Source organism: Theropithecus gelada, chromosome 1 (genome assembly GCF_003255815.1).
Source record: "Theropithecus gelada isolate Dixy chromosome 1, Tgel_1.0, whole genome shotgun sequence".
Lineage (NCBI taxonomy): Eukaryota > Metazoa > Chordata > Mammalia > Primates > Cercopithecidae > Theropithecus > Theropithecus gelada.
In genome coordinates this window covers 140,514,328-140,537,297 of record NC_037668.1, presented here as the reverse complement: position 1 = coordinate 140,537,297, position 22,970 = coordinate 140,514,328, and the positions used below count along the sequence as shown (strand labels likewise).

The following is a 22,970-nucleotide window of genomic DNA, read 5'->3' as shown; positions in this document are numbered from 1 at the left end:
TAGTTGCTAACATTTACAAACCAATAGATTTCAATCCCAGACTTTCAGCCTCTCACAGAGCACTGGGTGCACCTGGTCAGCCTGGGCCTGCACTCTGGCAAATGGCAGAAGCCCAACAGCAGCTGCGTGCTTTAGCTGGGCCCCCTGCAGTCTTGCCTTATCTGGGCCTGTGGTTCAGTGTTTTGCATTGCCCACCAGCTGCCTGCCACTAAGCCATAAAGCATCTTTGCCTGATCCAGAAAAGGTAGCCCCAGATTCACACACTTTACACCCATCTGCCAGAAAGTTGTTCTGAAGACTCTGCCCCAGGGTGCAGCTCTGTGAGGGAAATGGCTGTCCAGGGGAGGGGTCTGGTGCATCTCTGTACAATCCATAAGAAGCTGTGGCCCTGTCTTCACGGTCCCTGTGAGCATCAGAGTTTGCTCTACTGAGTGTTTGGGCTTTTAGAAGGGAAAAGCAGAGTAGTTGACTTGTCTAGCATCTAAGCAGCTGCTGCTTTCAACCCTATAAAAATGCCTAGAAGGGGGAAACGCAAAAGGCCTTTACTTGGTTTGGATAGCATGGGGAGAACATGTACAAATTAACATCTCAGTAAATTTTCTCACCATTATAATAATTTTACTAATCAATCTTTTTTTTTTTTTAAAAAGATAGTGAGAAAATTCTTCTTTGGACTAGTTCAGTCAGGAGCTTGGAGTTGTTTCGATGAATTCAATCTAATTGATTTGGAAGTTCTCTCTGTCATTGCTTCACAGATCCTAACAATTAAGGCTGCAAAAGACAACTATTCTGCCAGGTACTTGTTGAATGTGTTTATGCCTTTTGAATTGAAATCTGATGCACACTTACTGTTTAGTTAATTATTGTTAAATATTTTTCCCCAATAAGTGTTTAGGTCTTTCAGGCGTGTGTGTGTGTTTTTAAAGCACACATCAAAGGGAATGGCAGTTATCTTGAATGTTTCCATTACTTGGCAAATAATGTGAATATATTTATAACTCTAATTTTCAGGCCAACTTAGAGGTATCCAAATTCTTGCCCAAGCTTTGGAACAGTCTACTGAGCTACCAGGACACTGATGCAACTATATTTTAATTATTTTTTCAGCTTAAATTCTCATATTATCTTTTTATCTTAGAATATTGCATTTGAAGAACCCAAACAAATGCTGCTTTTTTAAATTTCCACATTTTTTTAAACCTTTATTTTAAGTTCAGGGCCACATGTGCAGATTTGTTATATAGGTAAACTGGTATCATGGGGATTTGTTATACAGATTATTTCATCACCCAGGTATGAACTAGTACCCACTAGTAAAGTTTTCTGATTGTCTCCCTCCTCCTACCTTCCACCCTCCAGTAGGCCCCAGTATCAGTTGTTGCTCACTGTAAGTCCATGTGTTCTCATCACTTAGCTCCCACATACAAGTGAGAACATGAGGTATTTGGTTTTCTACTCCTGCATTAATTTGCTTTTGATAATGGCCTCCAGTTCCATCCATGTTCCTGCAAAGGACATGATCTCATTCTTTTTTATGGCTGCATAATATTCCATGGTATATATATACCACATTTTCTTTATCCAGTCTACCATGGATGGGCATTTGTGTTGAATCCATGTCTTTGCTATTGTGAATAATGCTGCAATGAACATACTCCGGCATGTGTCATTATGATGGAACAATTTGTATTCCTTTGGGTATATAGCCAGTAATGGGATTGCTGGGTCAAATAGTAGTTCTGTTTTTAGGTCTTTGAGGAATAGCCCCACTGTCTCTCACAATAATTGAACTAATTTATACTCCCACCAACAGTGTATAAGTGTTCCTTTTTCTCCACAACCTTGCGAGCACCTGTTATTTTTTGACTTTTTAGTGATAGCCATTCTGACTCGTGTGAGATGGTGTCTCATTTTGGTTTTGGTTTGCTTTTCTCTAATGATCAGTGACATTGAGCTTTTTTTTTTTTTTTTTTTTTTTGATGGAGTCTCACTCTGTTGCCCAGGCTGGAGTGCAATGGCACAATCTCAACTCACTGCAGCATCCGCCTCCCGGGTTCAAGCAATTCTCCTGCCTCAGCCTCCTGAGTAGCTGGGATTATAGGCATGCACCACCATGCCTGGCTAATTTTTGTATTTTTAGTAGAGATGGGGTTTCACCATGTTGGTCAGGCTGGTCTCAAACTCCTGACCTTGTGATCCACCCTCCTTGGCCTCCCAAAGTGCTGGGATTACAGGCGTGAGCCACTGCGCCCAGCCTGAGCTTTCTTTTCGTATGTTTGTTGCCTGCATATATGTCTTCTTTTGAAAAGTCTCCCTTCATGTCCTTTGCCCACTTTTTAATAGAGTTGTTTGTTTTTTGCTTGTAAATTTGTTAAAGTTGCTTATAGATTCTAGATATTAGGCCTTTGTCAGATGCATAGTTTGCAAAAATTTTCTTCCATTCTATGGGTTGTCTGTTTACTCTGTTGATAGTTTCTTTTGCTTTGCAGAAGCTCCTTAGTTTAACTGGATCCCATTTGTCAATCTTTGCTTTTGTTGCAATTGCTTTTGTCAATTGAAAGAGTTCATCATGAAATCTTTGCCTGTTCCTATGTCCAAAATGGTACTGCCTAGGTTGTCTTCCAGGGTTTTTATAGTTTTGGGTTTTACATTTAAGTCTTTAATCCATCTTGAGTTGATTTTTGTATATGGTGAAAGGAAGGGGCCCAGTTTCAATCTTCTGCATCATTTGTTGAATAGGGAGTCTTTTCTCCATTGCTTTTGTCATGTTTGTCAAAGATCAGATGGTTGTATGTGTGCAGCCTTATTTTGGGGCTCTCAACTCTGTTCTATTGGTCTATGTGCCTGTTTTTTGTACCAGTACCATGCTACAAAAGTTACAGTTTTGGTAACTGTAGCCTTGTAATATAGTTTGAAGTTGGGTAATGTGATGCTTCCAGCCTTATTCTTTTTGGTTAGGATTGCCTTGGCTTTTCAGACTCATTTTGGTTTCATATGAATTGTAAAATAGTTTTTTCTAATTCTATGAATTAAAATGTCATTGGTAGTTTGATAGGAATAGCATTGAATCTATAAATTACACTGGACAGTATGGTCATTTTAGCAATATTGATTCTTCTTGTCCATAAGAATGGAATGTTTTTCCATTTTCCATTTGATCAGTGTTTTGTAGTTTTCCTTGGAAGAGATCTTTCACCTCCCTGGTTAGCTGTATTCCTAGGTATTTTATTGTTTTTGTGACAACAGTGAATGGGATTATGTTCCTGATTTGGTTCTTGGCATGGCTGTTGTTGGTGTGTAGGAATGCTAGTGATTTTTGTGCATTGATTTTGTATCCTGAGACTTCACTGAAAGAAGCTTTTGGGCCATGACGATGGGTTTTTCTAGATATAGAATCATGGCATCTGCAAACAGGGATAGTTTGACTTCCTGTCTTCCTATTTGGATGCCCTTTCTGTCTCTTGCCTGATTGCTGTGGCCAGGACTTCCAAGACTATGTTGAATAGGAGTGGTGAGAGAGGGCATACTTGTCTTGTGTCAGTTTTCAAGGGAAATGCTTCCAGTTTTTGCCCATTCAGTATGGTGTTGGCTGTGAGTTTGTCATAAATGACTCATTATTGGTGTTGGCTATGAGTTTGTCATAAATGACTCATTATTTTGAGGTACGTTCCTTCAATACCTAGTTTATTGAGAGTTTTTAACATGAAGGATGTTGAATTATATCAAAAGCCTTTTCTGCATCTATTGAGATTATCATGTGGTTTTTTTGTGTTTAGTTTTGTTTATGTAATGAATATATTTATTGATTTGCATATATTGAACCAACCTTGCACCCCAGGCATAAAGCCTAGTTAATAGTGGTGGATAAGCTTTTTGATATGCTGCTGGATTCGATTTGCCAGTATTTTGTTGAAGATTCTTTCATTGGTGTTCATGAAGGATATTGGCCTGAAGTTTTTTGCTGTTGTTGTGTCTTTGCCAGGTTTTAGTGTTAGGGTGATGCTGTTCCCATAGAATGAGTTACAGAGGAGTCCCTCCTCCTCGATTTTTTAGAATATTTTCAGTAGGAATGGTACCAGTCAGCTCTTCTTTGTATATCTGATAGAATTTGGCTGTGAATGTGTTCGGTCCTGGGCTTTTTTTGGTTGGTAGGCTATTTATTACTGATTACATTTTGGAGTCCATTATTGGTCTGTTCAGGGCTTCAACTTCTTTCTGGTTCAGCCTTGGGAGAGTATGTATGTTTAGGAACATATCCATTTCTTCCAGATTTTCTAGTTTGTGTGCCTAGAGGTGTTCCTAATATTACCTGATGGTTATTTGTATTTGTTTCCACAAACATTTTTTTTTTTTTAAGGCAGACGTCTCACTCTGTTGCCCAAGCTAGAGTCCAGTGGCATGATCTCGGCTTACTGCAACCTCTGCCTCCCAGGTTCAAACAATTCTTATGCTGGTATTACAGGTGGCACCACCATGCCCGGCTAATTTTTGTATTTTTAGTAGAGGTGGGGTTTTACCATGTTGGCCAGGCTGGTCTCGAACTCTTGACCTCAGTGTGATCTACCCGCTTCGGCCTCCCGAAGTGCTGGAATTACAGGCATGAGCCACCATGCCCAGCGAGATAAAAAGCAAAGTGGGTATACTGGCCACACACCTGAAGAGCCCTCTTGTCTTATTACTCTGAATTAATGTGCTTTTATTGAAAAGCTCTGTAATAACAGTATTTGTTAGTAATGCTAATGTTCAGTAATAAAAGCAAAAAGTTTTTCTCTTTAGGTAATTTTAGTACTCATATGATTTATGAACATATAAAATTGTATTATAATCTAATATTTCTAATACAAGCTAATGGATACTAACTTGTGGCTTTTCTCTCATGGATTTTGTTCAAACTGTTAAAGCTAGTATTACAGGACTCATAAATCTGTGGATACAGTTGCGGGGGGGCAGTCACAGTAACATTTCACAGACTCTTGGCTACACCTCAGCCTCTGCAAAGTTTTCCCCATTTATGTCCAGTGAGTTCCCCTATGTTTTGTCCCAATTGTTTTCCTGTTTTGACCACCCTCTTTAGTATCAGCTGTCCAAGAAATCACTATAGGATTTCTCCTATTGTCTCTACCACTGGTGCTGATTGTAGGACACTGATGTTCATGCCAAGCATTCTATCTCATAGTGGTCCCAGAGTTTTTAAACAGGCTAGGGACACTTGGGAGACAGGCTGTGTTCCATGCTGAAGCAGGATGTCTGTGCTGTGCCCCATTCTGTGTTCTACTATATCTTCCAGGCAGAGCTCTTTTCTTCCCCAAGAGTCTCCCCAGGTTCCTTTTACTATGTAAGTCAACTCATTCAGCTAGGTATTTTCCAGCCTCAGGTCCCAGAAACATCTTTGGACATGATCAAATACATCTGAATCCCAGCAGGGGTGACAACTTTGGCTCAGCATGAGCCTCCTATTTCTTCTTTTTTCTCTCACCATTGTTTTTTCCAGTGTGCTCTGTTTGCATTTAAATGTAACACAGCCTTAATAAAGTTTCCAAACTCACTTATAGTTTTAACATACTTTGGGGGGATGGAGCAAGATGGCCGAATAGCAACAGCTCCAGTCTCCAACTCCCAGCGCGAGCGACACAGAAGACCGGTGATTTCTGCATTTTCAACTGAGGTACTGGGTTCATCTCACTAGGGAGTGCCGGACAATCGGTGCTGGTCAGCTGCTGCAGCCTGACCAGCGAGAGCTGAAGCAGGGCGAGGCATCGCCTCACCTGGGAAGCGCAAGGGGGAAGGGAATCCCTTTTCCTAGCCAGGGGAACTGAGACACACAACACCTGGAAAATCGGGTAACTCCCACCCCAATACTGCGCTTTAAGCAAACGGGCACACCAGGAGATTATATCCCACACCTGGCCGAGAGGGTCCCACGCCCACGGAGCCTCCCTCATTGCTAGCACAGCAGTCTGCCATCTAACCGCAAGGCAGCAGCGAGGCTGGGGGAGGGGCGCCCGCCATTGCTGAGGCTTAAGTAGGTAAACAAAGCCGCTGGGAAGTTCGAACTGGGTGGAGCTCACAGCAGCTCAAGGAAACCTGCCTGTCTTTGTAGACTTCACCTCTGGGGACAGGGCACAACTAAACAACAACAAAAGCAGCAGAAACCTCTGCAGACGCAAACGACTCTGTCTGACAGCTTTGAAGAGAGCAGTGGATCTCCCAACACAGAGGTTGAGATCTGAGAAGGGACAGACTGCCTGTTCAAGAGGGTCCCTGACCCCTGAGTAGCCTAACTGGAAGACATCCCCCACTAGGGGCAGTCTGACACCCCACACCTCACAGGGTGGAGTACACCCCTGAGAGGAAGCTTCCAAAGCAAGAATCAGACAGGTACACTCGCTGTTCAGAAATATTCTATCTTCTGCAGCCTCTGCTGCTGATACCCAGGCAAACAGGGTCTGGAGTGGACCTCAAGCAATCTCCAACAGACCTACAGCTGAGGGTCCTGACTGTTAGAAGGAAAACTATCAAACAGGAAGGACACCTACACCAAAACCCCATCAGTACGTCACCATCATCAAAGACCAGAGGCAGATAAAACCACAAAGATGGGGAAAAAGCAGGACAGAAAAGCTGGAAATTCAAAAAATAAGAGCATATCTCCCCCGGCAAAGGAGCGCAGCTCATCGCCAGCAACGGATCAAAGCTTGACGGAGAATGACTTTGACGAGATGAGAGAAGAAGGCTTCAGTCCATCAAACTTCTCAGAGCTAAAGGAGGAATTACGTACCCAGCGCAAAGAAACTAAAAATCTTGAAAAAAAAGTGGAAGAATTGATGGCTAGAGTAATTAATGCAGAGAAGGTCATAAACGAAATGGAAGAGATGAAAACCATGACATGAGAAATACATGACAAATGCACAAGCTTCAGTAACTGACTCAATCAACTGGAAGAAAGAGTATCAGCGATTGAGGATCAAATGAATGAAATGAAGTGAGAAGAGAAACCAAAAGAAAAAAGAAGAAAAAGAAATGAACAAAGCCTTCAAGAAGTAAAGAAGGATTATGTAAAAAGACCAAATCTACGTCTGATTGGGGTGCCTGAAAGTGAGGGGGAAAATGGAACCAAGTTGGAAAACACTCTTCAGGATATCATCCAGGAGAACTTCCCCAACCTAGTAGGGCAGGCCAACATTCAAACCCAGGAAATACAGAGAATGCCACAAAGATACTCCTCGAGAAGACACATAATTGCCAGATTCACCAACGTTGAAATGAAGGAAAAAATCTTAAGGGCAGCCAGAGAGAAACGTCGGGTTACCCACAAAGGGAAGCCCATCAGACTAACAGCAGATCTCTCGGCAGAAACTCTACAAGCCAGAAGACAGTGGGGGCCAATATTCAACATTCTTAAAGAAAAGAATTTTCAACCCAGAATTTCATATCCAGCCAAACTAAGTTTCATAAGTGAAGGAGAAATAAAGTCCTTTACAGATAAGCAAATGCTTAGAGATTTTGTCACCACTAGGCCTGCCTTACAAGAGACCCTGAAGGAAGCACTAAACATGGAAAGGAACAACCGGTACCAGCCATTGCAAAAACATGCCAAAATGTAAAGACCATCCAGGCTAGGAAGAAACTGCATCAACTAACGAGCAAAATAACCAGTTAATATCATAATGGCAGGATCAAGTTCACACATAGCAATATTAACCTTAAATGTAAATGGACTAAATGCTCCAATGAAAAGACACAGACTGGCAAACTGGATAAAGAGTCAAGACCCATCAGTCTGCTGTATTCAGGAGACCCATCTCACACGCAGAGACATACATAGGCTCAAAATAAAGGGATGGAAGAAGATCTATCAAGCAAATGGAGAACAAAAAAAAGCAGGGGTTGCAATCCTAGTCTCTGATAAAACAGACTTTAAACCATCAAAGATCAAAAGAGACAAAGAAGGCCATTACATAATGGTAAAGGGATCAATTCAACACGAAGAGCTAGCTATCCTAAATATATATGCACCCAATACAGGAGCACCCAGATTCATAAAGCAAGTCCTTAGAGACTTACAAAGAGACTTAGACTCCCATACAATAATAATGGGAGACTTCAACACTCCACTGTCAACATTAGACAGATCAACAAGACAGAAAGTTAACAAGGATATCCAGGAATTGAACTCATCTCTGCAGCAAGCAGACCTAATAGACATCTATAGAACTCTCCACCCCAAATCAACAGAATATACATTCTTCTCAGCACCACATCACACTTATTCCAAAATTGACCACATAATTGGAAGTAAAGCACTCCTCAGCAAATGTACAAGAACAGAAATTATAACCAACTGTCTCTCAGACCACAGTGCAATCAAACTAGAACTCAGGACTAAGAAACTCAATCAAAACCGCTCAACTACATGGAAACTGAACAACCTGTACCTGAATGACTACTGGGTACATCACGAAATGAAGGCAGAAATAAAGATGTTCTTCGAAACCAATGAGAACAAAGATACAACATACCAGAATCTCTGGGACACATTTAAAGCAGTGTGTAGAGGGAAATTTATAGCACTAAATGCCCACAAGAGAAAGCAGGAAAGATCTAAAATTGACACTCTAACATCACAATTAAAAGAACTAGAGAAGCAAGAGCAAACACATTCAAAAGCTAGCAGAAGGCAAGAAATAACTAAGATCAGAGCAGAACTGAAGGAGATAGAGACACAAAAAACCCTCCAAAAATCAATGAATCCAGGAGTTGGTTTTTTGAAAAGATCAACAAAATTGACAGACCGTTAGCAAGACCAATAAAGAAGAAAAGAGAGAAGAATCAAATAGACCCAATAAAAAATGATAAAGGGGATATCACACTGACTCCACAGAAATACAGACTACTATCAGAGAATACTATAAACACCTCTAAGCAAATAAACTAGAAAATCTAGAAGAAATGGATAATTTCCTGAACACTTACACTCTTCCAAGACTAAACCAGGAAGAAGTTGAATCCCTGAATAGACCAATAGCAGGCTCTGAAATTGAGGCAATAATTAATAGCCTACCAACCAAAAAAAGTCCAGGACCAGATGGATTCACAGCTGAATTCTACCAGAGGTACAAGGAGGAGCTGGTACCATTCCTTCTGAAACTATTCCAATCAAGAGAAAAAGAGGGAATCCTCCCTAACTCATTTTATGAGGCCAACATCATCCTGATACCAAAGCCTGGCAGAGACACAACAAAAAAAGAGAATTTTAGACCAATATCCCTGATGAACATCGATGCAAAAATCCTCAATAAAATACTGGCAAACCGGATTCAGCAGCACATCATAAAGCTTATCCACCATGATCAAGTGGGCTTCATCCCTGGGATGCAAGGCTGCTTCAACATATGCAAATCAATAAACATAATCCAGCATATAAACAGAACCAAAGACAAGAACCACATGATTATCTCAATAGATGCAGAAAAGGCTTTTGACAAAATTCAACAGCCCTTCATGCTAAAAACTCTCAATAAATTCGGTATTGTTGGAATGTACCTCAAAATAATAAGAGCTATTTATGACAAACCCACAGCCAATATCATACTGAATGGGCAAAAACTGGAAGCATTTTCTTTGAAAACTGGCACAAGACAGGGATGCCCTCTCTCACCACTCCTATTCAACACAGTGCTGGAAGTTCTGGCTAGGGCCATCAGGCAAGAGAAAGAAATCAAGGGTATTCAGTTAGGAAAAGAAGAAGTCAAATTGTCCCTCTTTGCAGATGACATGATTGTATATTTAGAAAACCCCATCGTCTCAGCCCAAAATCTCCTTAAGCTGATAAGCAACTTCAGCAAAGTCTCAGGATACAAAATTAATGTGCAAAAATCACAAGCATTCTTATACACCAGTAACAGACAAACAGAGAGCCAAATCACGAATGAACTTCCATTCACAATCGCTTCAAAGAGAATAAAATATCTAGGAATCCAACTTACAAAGGATGTAAAGGACCTCTTCAAGGAGAACTACAAACCACTGCTCAGTGAAATAAAAGAGGACACAAACAAATGGAAGAACATACCATGCTCATGGATAGGAAGAATCAATATCGTGAAAATGGCCATACTGCCCAAGGTAATTTATAGATTCAATGCTATCCCCATCAAGCTACCAATGAGTTTCTTCACAGAATTGGAAAAAACTGCTTTAAAGTTCATATGGAACCAAAAAAGAGTCCGCATCTCCAAGACAATCCTAAGTCAAAAGAACAAAGCTGGAGGCATCACGCTACCTGACTTCAAACTATACTACAAGGCTACAGTAACCAAAACAGCATGGTACTGGTACCAAAACAGAGATCTAGACCAATGGAACAGAACAGAGTCCTCAGAAATAATACCACACATCTACAGCCATCTGATCTTTGACAAACCTGAGAGAAACAAGAAATGGGGAAAGGATTCCCTATTTAATAAATGGTGCTGGCAAAATTGGCTAGCCATAAGTAGAAAGCTGAAACTGGATCCTTTCCTTACTCCTTATACGAAAATTAATTCAAGATGGATTAGAGACTTAAATGTTAGACCTAATACCATAAAAATCCTAGAAGAAAACGTAGGTAGTACCATTCAGAACATAGGCATGGGCGAAGACTTCATGTCTAAAACACCAAAAGCAACGGCAGCAAAAGCCAAAATTGACAAATGGGATCTAAATAAAATAAAGAGCTTCTGCACAGCAAAAGAAACTACCATCAGAGTGAACAGGCAACCTACAGAATGGGAGAAAATTTTTGCAATCTACTCATCTGACAAAGGGCTAATATCCAGAACCTACAAAGAACTCAAACAAATTTACATGAAAAAAACAAACAACCCCATCAAAAAGTGGGCAAAGGATATGAACAGACATTTCTCAAAAGAAGACATTCATACAGCCAACAGACACATGAAAAAATGCTCATCATCACTGGCCATCAGAGAAATGCTAATCAAAACCACAGTGAGATACCACCTCACACCAGTTAGAATGGCGATCATTAAAAAGTCAGGAAACAACAGGTGCAGGAGAGGATGTGGAGAAATAGGAACACTTTTACACTGTTGGTGGGATTGTAAACTAGTTCAACCTTTATGGAAAACAGTATGGCGATTCCTCAAGGATCTAGAACTAGATGTACCATATGACCCAGCCATCCCATTACTGGGTATATACCCAAAGGATTATAAATCATGCTGCTATAAAGACACATGCACACATATGTTTATTGTGGCACTATTCACAATAGCAAAGACTTGGAATCAACCCAAATGTCCATCAGTGACAGATTGGATTAAGAAAATGTGGCACATATACACCATGGAATACTATGCAGCCATAAAAAAGGATGCGTTTGTGTCCTTTGTAGGGACATGAATGCAGCTGGAAACCATCAACAGAAAACATCATTCTGTTCTATCACAAGAACAGAAAACCAAACCCCGCATGTTCTCACTCATAGGTGGGAACTGAACAATGAGATCACTTGGACTGGAGAAGGGGAACATCACACACCGGGGCCTATCATGGGGAGGGGGGAGGGGGGAGGGATTGCATTGGGAGTTATACCTGATGTAAATGACGAGTTGATGGGTGCTGACGAGTTGATGGGTGCAGCACACCAACATGGCACAAGTATACATATGTAACAAACCTGCACGTTATGCACATGTACCCTAGAACTTAAAGTATAATAATAATAATAAATAAATTTAAAAAAACATACTTTGAACTAGAGAAAACAGTGCTAGTGATGAATACTATAATGTCTTTTAGATTTGTACTGGAAGGAAAAGAAATTCGTATCAATATGTCTTGTGCAGTATTTATCACCATGAATCCCAGGTGAGTATCATTGAATATAGTGGGAACAGACACAGACAAAAATCATTTTCTTAAATCTTATCTACAGATGGAGTTGCTTGACATTTGCATCTGTCCATGCATCTGCCTCCATCATCCTCTGAACACTTCCATTCCCCACACCATTTATGAACAGCTGTACTCTGCACCTGTTCATATGGATAAGGATAATCTCACATTCATTAAGCTACTGATGAAGACATATTTTTACTTCATGAATACCCAGAGAGAAAGGAAAAAGGGTCAGCAGTTTTTCACAAAGAAGACACAGGCAGAAAAACTGATGAGAGTGGCAGGAGGAATAAGACAATAGTGGTTGCAGGGAGTCGAGGTTGGGCAGATTCAGTAAATATCTGATTGAATGCTGTAATAGTCCAGAGAATCAGAGGGAACTAATATGAGGTAAATTGTGGGAGGAGGAACAGGAAGAAAATATGATAAACCAAGAAGCTCTGTAAGATGAAAGGTTACAATAAAAACTATCTTATAAACTAATTTTCAGATAAAGGTCACATAGAACACCAATATGATTATTTTGGGGAAAAGTATGTGATTCCTTATTTGAAAAATTGAAAAGTGGTGTTTTTATTGTTTGTTTTTCTTTTCCTCTTCAGATACAAAGGTGGAGTAGAGCTCCCAGATAACTTAAAATCTCTGTTTCGCCCAGTGGCAATGATGGTGCCCCATTATCAAATGATTGCTGAAATAATATTGTTTTCATTTGGTTTCAAATCTGCAAAGTCACTCTCTGAAAAGTTAACTAACCTTTATGAATTAGCGTGCAAACAGCTCTCACAACAGGTAAATAGCTACTTTTCTCAAAATATTTAAAGGTGATTATATAAAAATAACTTTAAGTAATACTTTTCTGGTATTGGTCCAGGGATGACCTGGGACTATACCAAAGAAGGGAGCTAGAATTCCTATCAACACATCAAAATAATGGAACTAGAATTTCCGTCAACATGTAAAGTCCATGTATGAGCTTCATATAAGGCAAACTGTAAAATCATTCAAGATTCTAAGTCTTTCCTCCAAGATCCGGAAAGAGTAATTGAGCATTTGTTATTTTTAAATTATGGACTATTTTTTTCCATACAAGGAAGTTAATATCTAGAGCAATTATTCTCAAACTTTATTCTATACCAGAATCATTTGGAGGATTTGTTAAAACACAAAATGCTGGGCCTTACTCCTGAGTTTCTAATTCTGTACATCTGGTGTGGGGTTCAAGAATTTGTATTTCAGACAAGTTCTAAACTGTTACTGATGCTGCTGATCTAGGTTCTACACTTTGACAATTATTGTTCTAGCATATGCCAGAGTATTTGTTGCTAATGCAAAATGGTTTGGACAGCTAACCACATTTTCTCCAAAAGTCCTCCTCTTTTAATTTTCTTTCAATTTATCTCATTCTAGTTCAAAGAAAACTTAATTCAGATACTGATATTTCTTAACACCTTTAATATTTGTTAGTCTTTAAGAGTGAGACTTTAGGAGCATCACTCTGGGAGATAAATGAGAGCATTAGCAGTATAACCAAGGGTTTTTTGGATTCATATCACTGTTTCCCTGCATAGCATAGATTACCTGTAATTTACCTATATACTGTATGCATTTGTTTTCACATTTTTTCTTTAGAAACTTTAATAATTCAAATATTTTAATGTTTGATAGGATCATTATAATTTTGGCTTGAGATCTCTGAAGATAGTTTTAATAATGGCTGGAACGAAGAAACGGGAGTTTAAATGGTCAGTTGAATTTTGAATTGTTAGGTCAAAGGGCAGTTATATATTGCTGGGAAAATAATTTGTAGAATTACAGGTGATGATGCCAAGTTAAAACAAGGAGCCCCCTAGACTGTCATAGTAAAGTAAGGCAGAGATTATTTAAGAATATGAAGGAAGAGTAAGAAAAAATGCACAAAATCAGAGTACTTTTTCCCAGTAGAGAGCCTATTCTTTAAAAAAAAAAAAAAAAAGTATTTTACATAATAAAAGATACACTAGAACAAAAGACCTCATTTAGAAGAACAATAACTCAATGAGAAATGTAAAGCCTATATGAATATACCTATGTGACAAATGTGTAAAATCCAAATGAGGAAAACTTTAAAACAGGATTGAAAAAAATGAAAATGTATTTAAATGAAATAATATACCACATTAATAAAATCATAACATCTTAAAGGACTTAACATCATAATGATTTAAATACTCTAAACATTAATTTACAAATGGAAATGCAATCTCAGTAAAATATTAAAAGGATATTTAGTTTGTTAATTTGCTTGTTTTTAGGCAAGCTGGTCCTAAAGTTCACATGGAAAAATGAGACTAGCTAGAAAAATATTAAAAAGCAAGAGCAATGAAGGGGAGATATCCCTTTATGTATTAAGACATATAACAAAGCTTCAATAATTAAAACACTGTGGTACTGGCTCATGAGTAGAAAAGCAAACCATTGGAACAGTATAGAAGGTCCAAAAATAGAACTATATGCTTTGGGCATTTATTATATCATAAATCCATGGGGAAGAATAGACTTTTTAATGAATGCTTCTGGGAAAACTAAGCAGCCATCAGGATAACGATCAAGTTGGAACCATTGTCCACATCATTTACTAGGATAAACTCTAAAAGGATAAAATAATTTAAATGTAAAAAATTTAAATGTATTTGAAGAAACAAATGTCCTTTGTTCTTGAAGTATGGAAGATCTTTAAAACCAAGACTCTAAATCTAGAATCCACAACAGAAAAGATTTATAAATGGTCAAAAGTACGTTTTTTGAAGTCAAAAGACAATTGATAAACTAGCGAAAAAATTGTAACTCATATTACACATAGCTTATCCTCTTAATATATGAAGATTTTCTAAACATTTGGGGAAAAAATCAATAGGAAAATGGGCAAAAGACATCAACAGATAGTTCTTGGAAAAAGAAATATAAAAGTGCCTTAAGTATATGAAAATACACTCAACCCCACTCATAATGAAAGAATGCAAATTAAAATGACACTGAAATTCTGTTTTTCCCTTAACAGATGGGCAAAAATACAAAGTTGGGCAAAACCTTGGTGAAACTATAGGGAAGCGGACATGCTTTTTCCTTTCTGGGTAGAAAGGGACAAGATATACCTTTTCATATTGGTATGATTGGGGCTATATTCTTGTACTGCCTATTTAAAATGAAATAAAAAGATAAATATGTTGCAAAAGGATATATCAACATGTTAACTATTTCCCTTTTAAAACATAATAATATGGATTGCTTACAGATACATACACATACAATAAAAAAAAGAGAGCAAAGGATAGGGGATAAAGCTGTAATAATTTATTTCTTAAAAATAAAAGAACTGAGGCATATACTGCAAAATGGCCTGTATAATATTGATGGCATGTAAATAGGTGTCTGTTGTTAAATGTTTTATGATTTTTTAATAAAGATAAATAGCACTCATATATGAAACTCAAGTATAGCTCCCTGATGTCCTCAAGTCCTCTGGATTTTATAGTCCTATAGTCACCTAGTTCTTTACATAAGTATTCCAGTGAAAGTAGTACTGCTCTCCATTCAAAGCATTTGATTGTCTTCAAATGACAGGAAATCTAAAGTTCTCATGGACACCCTTCAATTAGAGTTTCCATTTCCAGTATACAGGAAACTGTCTCCTGCCACTGAAAGCAGCTCCCTTCTCTCTAGTCTGTGCTGCCCTAAATGTGACAGCTCCATTTCTTTGATTCCTTTAAAGCACCACAGAAGCCATGTGATTGTATGAAGATGACTATATTTTAAGAGGGTTGATGAATTTTTTGTTATCAGAGTAAAGCACAGTGAACAACCAAAAAATTAATATTAGACAATTTTACTTTTTGAAAGTTTCTTCACCCTTCTTGACACCAAAATAATAAGTATTGTTCTTACCTGTTTCCTCTTCCCTTCCCTGTCCCTTCCTTTCCTTCTGTCCCACCCTATTCTTCCTAAGGCCTCTGACCATATTTCTTAGCCACCCAAGAATACTACAAATTTGTCTCATTTCCCTAGCATAGTAATTCATCCCTCCCTTTTATTTCTACTTTTTCTTTCTAGATCATGTTGGAAGAACTTAATGTTAATTCTCAAATATACTTTCAGGGTGTTTAAATTAAAACAGAAAGCAGTGTATTAATATCCTTGGGCTGCCTTATAAAATTATGACAAAGTTGTGTCTTAAAATAACAGAAAAGTATTTCCTCACAAGACCTGCGGCCAGAAGTCTGACATCCAGGTTGTGGGTAGGGCTGCTTTCTCTCCAGAGACTCTTGGGCAGATTCCATTTCTTGCCTCTTCCAGCTTCTGGTGGTTGCCTGCATTTCCTGGCTTATGACCACAGCACTCTAATCTGTTATTGTTCCTTCAAATTACAGGAAACCTAACGTTTTCAAATAGTCACTAAAGTTACATAACCTTAGCTCTAGTCAATCAGTGTATGGCAGTTACTTGGACACAGTGACTCAAAGGTAAACACATCGTCACATCACCCACTCCTCTGTGTGTCCCTGCATCTCTTTGTCTCTTGTTAGGATACGTGTGATTTTATTTACATCTGGATACTCTAGGATAAGCTCCTCTTAAAATTCTCAATCACCTCTTTTGCCATATTAAATAATATTCAGATTCTGGGGATTAAAAAGTGAATGTGCCTTTGTAGGGGGCATTTTTTTTCTTTTAAGGGAAAGAAGCAGTTTTCTCCCTCTTTCCTTTAAAATAATTTTCCAAATCTTTTTGTTTAGAAAACAAACTAATTATACAATAGCTTAAGTCCAAGACCCTTGTGGTAGGAAAGATTTTCTTGGCAACATCTAGAGAATTAACATCTCTTCAAGTATCCACTTAAAAGATTTATGGTCCTTACCACAATGTTGGGCCACAAAGTGGGTCTCAACTAATTCCAAAAAAGTGGTATCATGAAGACAATCATAATGGGTGCAACAAAGTTACATTAGGTATCTTATTCTTAAATTTTAGTTAGATGTTGACATTAATCTAAAGCTTTCATTATTTATTCTTAAGCTATGACAGATAGACCCATTGGTAATTTCACATGCCGTTTCCAAAATTACTCTTTTTTGTAATATTTTAATGAGGTGCTACCTTTGTCCAGTAACAGCATATTGTAACAATATTATAATATTTTATTTAAGCTATTTTCTCTCCATATGTATATTTAACACTTGCCCTACTACCAGACATATTGGTCTTCCCTGATTTTTTTCATTTTCCTTTAAGATAAAGCAAGATCTGTCTTGAAAACAAATATTAAAAGGCCATTGTCATTCCCTAGGACCCCAGCAATAAAGTCTGGAACCCTTTTCCATTCTGATGTCGCCCCCTCCCTTTGACTTCAAGTGGACTCTTGCCCTCTCTTTGCCAAAATACATTCAGAAGACTCAACGAGGTATTCTCAGGGAAATGTAAATGACTAAAGTCAATTCCAACCCAATATAACTCTCCCATTGTAATAATGGAGTGGTTATAGGAATACAATCAGTACAAAATTACAGATAGGAGGAATGTTTTCAGTTCTATTGCAGTGTAAGGTGACTATATGTAGTTAACAGTATTATATATTTCAAAATAACCTGAAAAGAAGATTTTGAATGTTCTCACAAAGAAATGATAAATGTTTGGACACCTTTGCAGGGAACGGTTTCTATCTCTTCCTTTCTATCTCTAATATGGTATCATAGCATGTATAGTTATTTTTCTTCTGATTACATGTTTATACAATATATGCTGAAGTGTTTAATATGTGAAATATTGTTATTATAGAGTAACATATGTAGTATAACTTAGTAAGCTTTTGTTATGATTAACAGAAAACTCAATTTGGCTTAAATAGTAGAGGGAACTGTTGTTTTTATCCAATCAGAAAATCCAGAGATGGAGCAGAGTATGATCACTTTGACTAAGGTTTCAGTTTAATTTGTCTGAGATATTCTCAGTACTGCAGTCCTCCATACACTGGCTTGCTTTCAGGCTGGCTTCGTTTTTGGTGGCATGATACCTTCTAATAATAACTGGGGCTGTCCATATTACTGAACTAAAGGCCTGAATTTTACTCTGAGTGGACTCATCACTTGTCTACCCTTGAGTCGCTGTGTCCAAGTGACTGCGATAGACTGATTGACTAGAGCTGAGGTTATGTTACTTTAGTGAATATTTGTTATGCCATATACTTGATTTTCCAAACTCTCTTGTAACTGTGGCTTTGACATACAACCTTGGCAAGTCAGACACAGCTGCATTAGAATCTGAACCTGAAGCTAGTGAAAAAAGAAATGGATACACACAGAGACCATTCTGCTGAGGGTGACAGCAGTGGCAGTAGCTATAGCCATTTACCAGAAATAGCAGAGGTAGTGAACAGTTCTAGTGCCAGCATCAGTCATGTATTGGTATGACAGTCACTGCTATCGGGATCCATTGATGATGACAGACATGTTTTCATAAGACTAGTTCCGTAGATGATTTTGGCCATTGTTCTCAGCTGGATAGCTTGCAAGCCTAGTTCTGGCCCTCCTAGAGATTTTTAAATAAATCAGTGTGTTATTTTTTTAGTTTACATTAGCCTAAATTCATTTCTGTTATTTGCAACTAAAAACCCTTACTGATATAGTAACTTTCCCTGATTCGGTGTCTGGGGATTGGTGTTGCTCTTATTGTTCTAGACCAGTCAGAGCCTATTTCTGGAGCTGGGGATCTTATTAATTCCACCCAAACCATATGGCTGCTATCCAGTGAGAAAGAGGAGGGAAGGACGTTGGAATAGCCACCCCTAAAAAAGAATGTTAGCGGTCTTTAATGTCTTGCAAAGCAGACTTGCTAATTTGTTCTCTATGTTTGTTTTCTTCTGCCATTAAAGTGATACCAGTGACAATCTTTCTGAAGCAGATGAAACCTTGATTGTTATCGAGGCTATAAGAGAAGCTAGTTTGCCAAAATGTCCTCCTGAAGATGTTCCACTTTTTGAAAATATTATAGGAGATATTTTTCCAGAAGTGACAGTTTTAAAAGTAAATCAACTTGCCTTGGAGGTAAAAAGACCTTTGAAAATCATCACCGCTTATTTGGATGTGGAATATCAATTACGAAACTAGATGTGGATTAAAAATATTACAGTTCTTCCTAAATTACGTATTCATGTGGTAATTGAGGGGATAAAAACACTTGGAGATATATAGTGCCCCTTGGGGAAAAAAAGAGCTTTCAGTATATTATGTCCTAATGGAAATAAGAATGAACTGTGTACCTTTAGGCAAGGATGATCATTATATATTTTGTTTCTCAATTTTTTCATCTTTTGAAATAAGGATAATAGTTTCTGTTCTTCCCACTTTGAAAGGGTGCCTAGAGAATCAAATTAGATCAGCGTTATGAAAAAACTTAAATTGTAAATATTTTGTAATTATTAAAATTACATATTATAATGATGAAGACCTTTGTTGTTTCTTTTATGTCTATAGCCTCACAGTCATTGCCTTAGTTTAGGTAAGAACTCAATGTCTCTTGTTAATATTTTTACATAGCTTCCTGCCACACCCTGCATTCCAATATTTTCCCATATGGCCACCAGAGTTGTTTTCCTAAAATATACATTTGATCACGTTAGCAAAGCAACTGTTGGATTAATGTTGCCTGCAGTACAAAATTGAAATTAAGTATTTTGGCATATAATGCCCTTCACAATCTGCTGGACCAGGTTGTCTTTTCAGTATATCCTGTTCTTCCTTCCTCCATCTCTTCCTTTCTTCCCTGTTCTTTCTACCTTGAGCTTCTGTTCTCTAACTTTTCCAGGATTTTATCAGGTCTCAGGCCATTAAACATGTTGATTCCTTTCCCTGAAACCCAACCTGTCTTCAAAAAAATATTTTTAAAATTTATTTAGAAAACAAACCACTTCATAATTATTTGTTCTTTAAATATAACTAATAGGGCATGTACGTAACTTTATACACAACAAGCACAGAATTCATATTATTTCTGAGCACACATGAAAAACTTACACACACAGAAAGACCATTCATTAGGTGATGTAGGAAAGTTTGAAAGACTGCCTTGAAAACCATCTGGACCAGGAGTTATGAGAGGAAAGCTCTTTCATGGTTCTAATCTATAAAATTAAATCTAAAATTTATGAATTCAAAATTTATGTCTCTTCTAGTATCAATTTTGTTAAATAAGACAGATACTCCCGTTTCATTCAAGTTTTAAAATATGAATATAGAGTTGAACAAATTATCTTAAGATTATCTTAAGATTCTTTCAGTTTCATGTTTCTGAGATTATTTGCTCAATCATTTCTTATTTTCCTAATTTGTGTTTTCTTCCTTGATTACATCATCTAACAGTTTATCTGATATATTATTTTTTCTCAAAAAACTAGCCTTCTTTCTATTCATTTAATGTATCTTTTTTCTGTTTCCAAACTCTTTGGTATCTGTTTTAAACTTTTAAAATATCCTTATTCTTCTGGGTTTTGTGTTTTTATTCTGTTTCCAGCTTTTTTAGTAAGAAGTCTAATTCATTTATTTTCTTCTTCTTTTTACTAATATAAGCTTGTAAGATTTTCAAATTCCCTCTAAGTGCTGCTTTAGTTATATATACCATAAGTTCAGATATGTAGGAATTTCATAGTCATTTTTCATATTCATATTCATCCTGTTGTGATATCAAATACTAGGTCTTATTCATTCTATTTTTTTTTTTTTTTTTGTGCACATTAACCATCCCCACTTTCCTCCCACTTCCCCACTACCCTGCCCAGCCTCTGGTAACCATCCTTCTACTCTGTATCTCCATAAGTTTAATTGTTTTTATTTTTAAGTTGCACAGGTAAGTGAGAACATGCAATGTTTGTCTTTCTGTGCCTGGCTTATTTCACTTAACGTAATGACCAATTCCATCCATGTTGTTGCAAATGACAGGATCTCATTGTTTTGTGTGGGTGAATAGTGTTTTTGTGTGTAAGTACCACATTTTCTTTATCCAGTCATTTGTTGATGAACACTTAGGTTGCCCCCAAATCTTGGCTATTGTGAACAGTACTGCAAAAAACATGGAATGCAGATATGTCTTCGATATCTGATTTTCTTTCTTTGGGGTATATACCCAGCAGTGGGATTGCTGGATAATATGGTAGCCTTATTTTTAGTTTTTTTGACCAACCTCCAAACTGTTCTCCATAGTGGTTGTATTAATTTACATTTCCAACCACAATGTATGAGGGTTCCCTTTTCTCCACGTCCTCACCAGCATTTGTTATTGCCTCTCTTTTGGATATAAGCCGTCTTAACTGGGGTGAGAGGATATCTCATTGTAGTTTGATTTGTATTTCTCTGATGATCAATAATTTTGAGCATCTTTTCATTACCCATTTGCTATTTCTAAGTCTTCTGTCTTCTTCTGAGGAATGTCTATTCAAATCTTTTATCCACTTTTTATTGGATTATTAGATTTGCTCCTATAGAGTTGTTTGAGCTCCTTATATATTCTGGTTACCAATTCCATGTCAGATCGGTAGTTTGTAAATATTTTCTCCCATTCTGTGGGTTGTCTCTTCACTTTGTTGATTGCATCCTTTGCCGTGCAGAAGCTTTTTAACTTGATGTGTTTCCATTTACCCATTTTTGCTTTGGTTGCCTGTGCTTGTAGGGTATTACTCAAGAAATTTTTGCCCAGACCAATGTCCTAGACATTTTCCCCAATGTTTTCTTGTTAATAGTTTCATAATTTGAGGTCTTAGATTTAAGACTTTAATCCATTTTTATTTGATTTTTATATATGACAAGGGATAGGGATCTAGTTTCATTCTTCTGCATGTGGATATCCAGTTTTCCCAGCACCATTTATTGAAGTACGTTCCTGACACCTTTGTTGAAAATGAGTTCACCACAGGTATGTGTATTTGTTCCTGGGTTTTCTGTTTTGTTCCATTGGTCTATGTGGATATTGGTCTTTGTGTCTATTTTCTGGTCTTTTCCATTGGTCTGTGTGTCTCTTTCTCTGCCAAGACCATGCTATTTGGGTTGCTATAGCTCTGAGGTATAATTTGAAGTCAGGTAATGTGATTCCTCCAGTTTGTTCTTTTTGTTCAGGATAGCTTTAGCTATTCTGGGTTGTTTGTGATTCCATGTAAATTTTAGAATTGTTTTTTTCTATTTCTGTGAAGAATATCATTGGTATTTTGATAGGACTGCATTGAATCTGTAGATTGTTTTGGGTAGTATGAACATTTTAACAATATTGATTCTTGCAATCCATGAACATGGAATATCTTTCCATTTTTTGTTGTCTTCTTCAATTTCACTGTTTTATAGTTTTCGTTATAGAGATGTTTCACTTCTTTTTTTTTTTTTTTAATTTATTTATTATTATTATACTTTAAGTTGTAGGGTACATGTGCATAACGTGCAGGTTTGTTACATATGTATACTTGTGCCATGTTGGTCTGCTGCACCCATCAACTCGTCATTTACATCAGGTATAACTCCCAGTGCAATCCCTCCCCCCCCCCCCCTCCCCCCTCCCCCCTCCCCATGATAGGCCCCGGTGTGTGATGTTCCCCTTCCTGAGTCCAAGTGATCTCATTGTTCAGTTCCCACCTATGAGTGAGAACATGCGGTGTTTGCTTTTCTGTTCTTGTGATAGTTTGCTAAGAATGATGGTTTCCAGCTGCATCCATGTCCCTACAAAGGACGCAAACTCATCCTTTTTTATGGCTGCATAGTATTCCATGGTGTATATGTGCCACATTTTCTTAATCCAATCTGTCACTGATGGACATTTGGGTTGATTCCAAGTCTTTGCTATTGTGAATAGTGCTGCAATAAACATACGTGTGCATGTGTCTTTATAGCAGCATAATTTATAATCCTTTGGGTATATACCCAGTAATGGGATGGCTGGGTCATATGGTACATCTAGTTCTAGATCCTTGAGGAATCGCCATACTGTTTTCCATAATGGTTGAACTAGTTTACAATCCCACCAACAGTGTAAAAGTGTTCCTATTTCTCCACATCCTCTCC

The 22,970-nt window shown here is 37.7% G+C and overlaps 1 protein-coding gene across 1 annotated transcript in view; it reads left to right on the top strand.

Moving 5' to 3' along the window:
• DNAH14 (dynein axonemal heavy chain 14) overlaps positions 1-22,970 on the top strand; it is a 507,005-nt gene that overhangs the window by 190,813 nt on the left and 293,222 nt on the right. Inside the window, exons 31-35 of the mRNA XM_025393377.1 lie at positions 651-796; positions 11,806-11,874; positions 12,507-12,693; positions 13,570-13,646; positions 18,815-18,977. Of these exons, the coding sequence (XP_025249162.1) occupies positions 651-796; positions 11,806-11,874; positions 12,507-12,693; positions 13,570-13,646; positions 18,815-18,977 (642 nt within the window). The remainder of the gene's footprint in view (positions 1-650; positions 797-11,805; positions 11,875-12,506; positions 12,694-13,569; positions 13,647-18,814; positions 18,978-22,970) is intronic.